The sequence below is a fragment of the Penaeus vannamei genome, chromosome 18, assembly GCF_042767895.1.
Source record: "Penaeus vannamei isolate JL-2024 chromosome 18, ASM4276789v1, whole genome shotgun sequence".
In the NCBI taxonomy this organism is placed as follows: domain Eukaryota; kingdom Metazoa; phylum Arthropoda; class Malacostraca; order Decapoda; family Penaeidae; genus Penaeus; species Penaeus vannamei.
Window position 1 is genome coordinate 9,640,816 of NC_091566.1, and position 4,952 is coordinate 9,645,767.

At 43.8% G+C, this 4,952-nt stretch overlaps 1 protein-coding gene across 1 annotated transcript in view; it reads left to right on the forward strand.

The window, feature by feature from the left end:
- Positions 1 to 2,368, forward strand: part of LOC113806469 (uncharacterized) — a 66,743-nt gene extending 64,375 nt beyond the window's left edge. The window contains exons 5-7 of the mRNA XM_070132857.1: positions 1 to 37; positions 245 to 391; positions 593 to 2,368. The exon at positions 1 to 37 is cut by the window's left edge and continues 77 nt beyond it. Coding sequence (XP_069988958.1) covers positions 1 to 37; positions 245 to 391; positions 593 to 1,723 — 1,315 coding nt within the window. The 3' untranslated portion in view covers positions 1,724 to 2,368. The remainder of the gene's footprint in view (positions 38 to 244; positions 392 to 592) is intronic.
- The last annotated feature ends 2,584 nt before the right edge of the window (positions 2,369 to 4,952 follow it).

A 4,952-nucleotide genomic window follows, 5' to 3' on the forward strand; every position in this document is an offset into this window, starting at 1 on the left:
CAGGCGGGAGAACAAATACTTCTACGCTCTGCATGAGGTAGTTATTTCCCTTTTAACTGCTTGTTTAAAAAAATGCGTGACTAATTTTGTTAGTTGTCTGTACTGTTTGTTTGTTTGTTTGTTTGTTTGTTTTGTTTGTTTTTGTTTGTCTTTTGCCTGGGCTATTCCACGTGCTTGTTTTAGGCTCTACCTCGAAATTATGAATGAATGCGATGGAGAACCTAACAAATAAACGACCTTGCAGGTGCGTCGCAGCCCCGAGTACAGCGACAGGATCTTGCTGCCCGACGAGCGCCCCCTGGAAGCCAAGAGCCTGTGGCCGCGGGACCGCCAGGCGGAGTACGTCTTTGTCCTTCGGAGGAACATGGCCCAAGCGCTCTCCCTCAGACGGGTAAGGAGCCATACAGCAGCGGTGTTTACGTTTGTCATTAATGTTGCGAGCTTGGCGTAAGCTCATTTTCTGAGGGTGTTGAAATTACCGGATCAGTGATACGCGTGTATTGACGTTAGTGTATTCGGACATATCTGTCTTTTGTCTCTCTAGTTACTTATCTATTTGTGAAAGGCTTATCAAGTGCTCTCCTTGTTCCAGCTCTCTCTGAGGACCAGCGACCCCAAGAGGCCCCCTCCCCCCTCCGAGGCCCCCGCCAGCGAGAGGCCCGCGGCTTGCGCCAGCGCGCCCCCTCCTGCAGTCGCCGCGCCGGCCGACGTCAGGCCACCCCAGCCGCCGTCTCAGGTCGCGAAGGAGACGCCGGACGCGCCCTTCATGATCGAGGACGCTGTCATAGACTGCACGGATGTTACTCCGAAGATGACCACCCTCAGCAGGATGGCTTCCTCGACGTCCAACCGCATCGTCTCTCCTTCCTCTTCCTCCTCCTCCTCCTCTTCCTCCTCCTCTTCCCCCGCCACTAACGGCGCTCCCTTCCCTTCTGCTTCGTGCACCGCCTTATCCACGGAGGTCATGTCGAGGAAGCCGCCCGTGGCCGTGTCCCACCACGCCCCTCACCCCCCTGCAGCCCACGCCTTCTCACCCGCCACCACCCACGCCGTCACCGTCCACGCCCCGCCGAAGCAATCTGTCCACCCTAGCCAGCCCGGAGTGTCCCGCCCCTTCCAGCCTGCGCAGCCCGCTCCACCAGCCACCACCTTCCCCCAACAGCCCGCCTCGGCCCCTCCGCCCTCCGCTACGCCCATGCCCGCCCCCAAGCCCGCCCCGACGCCCGCGCCCAGAGTGACGGCCGCGAAGGCTCTCTCGTCGCCGCTCGCCACCACCGACTCGGCCACCAACACGGACGCGAAAAGCGTGTCGGACACAAGCACCCAGACGGTCGTGACGCGGAGGTTCCACCGGTCGTCGTCGGTGTCGCGGGAGCCGCAGAAGCCCCCGATGCACAGGTACAACAGCGAGCCGCAGCTCTACGCCTCCGAGAAGGAGGCCGAGGAGGAGCCGACCAGCATCACGCCCGAGAAGCCACCGCAGCTCACCGCATCACACAGCGAGACGCCCGAGCGGACTCCGTGCAACAGGCGGCTGTACGAGCTGCTGCAGCACACGCCCCTGCAGCGCTGCGAGACGCCCACGAGCCGCTCCAACGAGTCAGTGCTGAGCGACGTGTCGTCCCCGACATGCTTCAACCAGAGCCACAACATCACCGTTCTGGCCAACGACGACGCCCACCACACGTGCAAGCACAACTGCGAGCACTGCTTCTACATCTGAAGTTGAGCACACACACATTTACGAGCACACGGGCGCGTAGTTAGGCGCGCGTGTGCACCGGAGTGTGTGTGTGTTAGTGAATGACTTACAGTTTCCAGAACTCCTTAACGGTTGTGAAGCCACCGATGCTTCACGTCGCTACCGTGTGATGCCAAAGGTTGAAGCTGTGATGAAACTTAAAGTGACCCGATTTCTTGAAGGTGAAGGGTTAAAGGTCAGTCAGAAATCTGGAAAATCCATTACTTGCACGAGTAATGGTCAGAGGATGATTTCCAGAGTTGAAATGATTTGATGCGACGCCTGAACTTGCCCGCTTAGAGTATGGCCTTTACACAGGTCATAGGTATATGTATGTGTATATATGGTATAGTTTACTCGAATTGTTTATAGATTATTTTGTACATTAAAATGAATCTATTAAACCCATATCTAGTGATACCAGGAGTGAGTGTTGGTTGATAAAGAGTATAAATGTAAAAACTCTGTACATATGTAAATAGAAATTCCGTTTCTTGTATATAAATCAGAAGAAATTAAAAAGCTTTAAATATCTAACTCATAAAACATTTAGTCATAGTTACGAGTCACGACAGTCTTTGTATAAAATTTACCAAATGGAGAAGCTAAAATAAAGGGTAAAATTTCTTTTGCTTTTGTGTATTACCTAATTGTTATGGTAGAGCATAGTACAGCTATATAGCTTTTGCGACTTCTGAGACACGTGTGTGCAGTATGAGTATATATATATATACACAGACACACGCACATATATAGATAAATAGATATTATGTGACTGTGGAGTTGAAGTTGCTACATTTTGATGTAAAATGGGGAGATAATTGCCTACATAGATATCAAAGTATGACACACATGCGCGCATAAAAACAACATATTACAAATCTATTAAAATCTTATTCTGATTATCATTATTGATACTGTTAGTATTTTTACTATTATCATTATTATTATTGTTTATCATTATCGCAATCATTTTCATTATTATCATTTTTTATCATTATCATTATTATCATTTTTTATCATTATCATTATTATCATTTTTTATCATTATCATTATTATCATTTTTTATCATTATCATTATTATCATTATCATTATCGTTATTATCCTTCTCATTGTCATTATTATCGGTCTATTATTATCATTCTTCTTCCTCGAGGCAAGTACACTGTCCTGAATTAGGTAGACCGTCAGTTCCTACACGTTTATCATTTACCCGACAACCCGAAGGAGGAAATAAAGAGGAAAAGCAGTAGGGAAATGGGAAAGGAGTGGGAAGAAAGGGGACTTAAAACGGGGGAAGAGGGAGAAATGGGAGGGGAAGAGGGAGAAATGGGAGGGGAAGGTGCTTAAAGAGGAGAGGGAGAAAATGCAAGGTAAGGGGGCTTATAGAGAAATGCGGGATGGGGACAAAGGGAAGAGAGAAAGAGAAGAAGAAGAAGAAGAGAGAAGAGAGAAGAGAGGGAGATAGGTAAAGAGAAAGGGAGGCGTCTCAAGCAGAAAAGGGGAAGGGGGAGGGAGGGAAGAGGATAAGGGTGCGAAGGAGGTGGGAAGGAGGATTAAGGAGGAAGGAGGGAGGGTGATGATGTAGAGTTTAAAGGAAAAATGAATTCAAGGAAGAAATTGGGTGTGACACAGGGGAATGGGGCGTGGGGGGGGGGGGCAGAGCGGGAGAGGGAGATGGGGAAAGAGAGAGAAAGAAGGAAAGAAAAAGTTAGAGAGGAGATTGAAGGTAGAAGGAGGATGGTAAAAGAATGTAGGAGGAAGGGAGAAAAACCTATTTCTTATTTTGACTTATTTGTTCCATGAAATTTCCACGGACCACGATAAACGATATATAAACCTAATTGATTCTACAATACAAATATCGGCAAAGAGGAAGCATGGCAGAAAAAAAACTCACTTTTCGTAAGTAGAAGAGTTAAATTCTCAGCGAAAAGATTCAAACCCTTATGTTAGCAAAGCCAACCTGACATCAAACATATCGCATAAAAAAAAAAAAAAAAAAAAAAAAATATATATATATATATATATATATATATATATATATATATATATATATATATATATATATATATATATTATATATATATATATATATATATATATATATACGTAAATAAAACGAAAAATAAAAATAATCTTGAGGTGATACATCCTACCAAAAATTATTTTAGATAACCTATAATCTTGAAAAAAAGGAGAGAGAGAGAGAGAGAGAAGAAAAGAAACATGAAATTCCGTCTGAATGATGAAATGGGCCGCTCCCTCTGTGCGAATTTTAGTTGATTTAAGAATAATTTCGTCCTCCTCGCAGCCGCCATATTTATACATCACATCCCTGGTGCAACAAAGGCTAAGAGAGAAATGGAATTTGCTTTTTTTTTTTGGTTTTGGTTTTGGATTTGTTTGGAGTCGAGAGTTAAAGATTATGGCGTAGCATTTTTTTTTTCTTTTTGGAGATAAATAATCTCTTGATTTACTTATGAACGCAAAGAAAATTTTTCTCCCTCAAAAACGATCGGTATAACCAAACATGAAAAACATTCAACGAAGCATACAGTGAATATATCGTGTAAGAATTATCTCACACACACAAACGCACACACACACATTCACACACAAACACCAAACAAAAACATAAGCACAAACACCAAACAAAAACGTAAACACCAAACAAAAACATTAACACCAAACAAAAACACAAACACATAGAGACCAAACAAAAACATAAACAAACACACACACAAACACCAAACAAAAACATTAACACAAACAAACACCAAACAAAAAAACACAAACACCAAACAAAAACAGAAAGATAAACACAAACACCAAACAAAAAACACAAACACCAAATAAAAAAACACAAACACCAAATAAAAAAACACAAACACCAAACAAAAACAGAAAGAAACACAAACACCAAACAAAAAAACACAAACACACACAAACAAACACAAAAAGATAAACACAAACGCACACACAAACACCAAACAAAAACATAAACATAAACACAAACACACACAACCAAAAAAAACAAACACAAACCAACAAACAAACAAACACAAAAAGATAAACACACACACAAACACCAAACAAAAACAAACACACACACAAATAGCAAACAAACACAAACACAAACACACACACACAAATAGCAAACAAACACAAACACCAAACACACACACACACACACACACCCCCCCCCC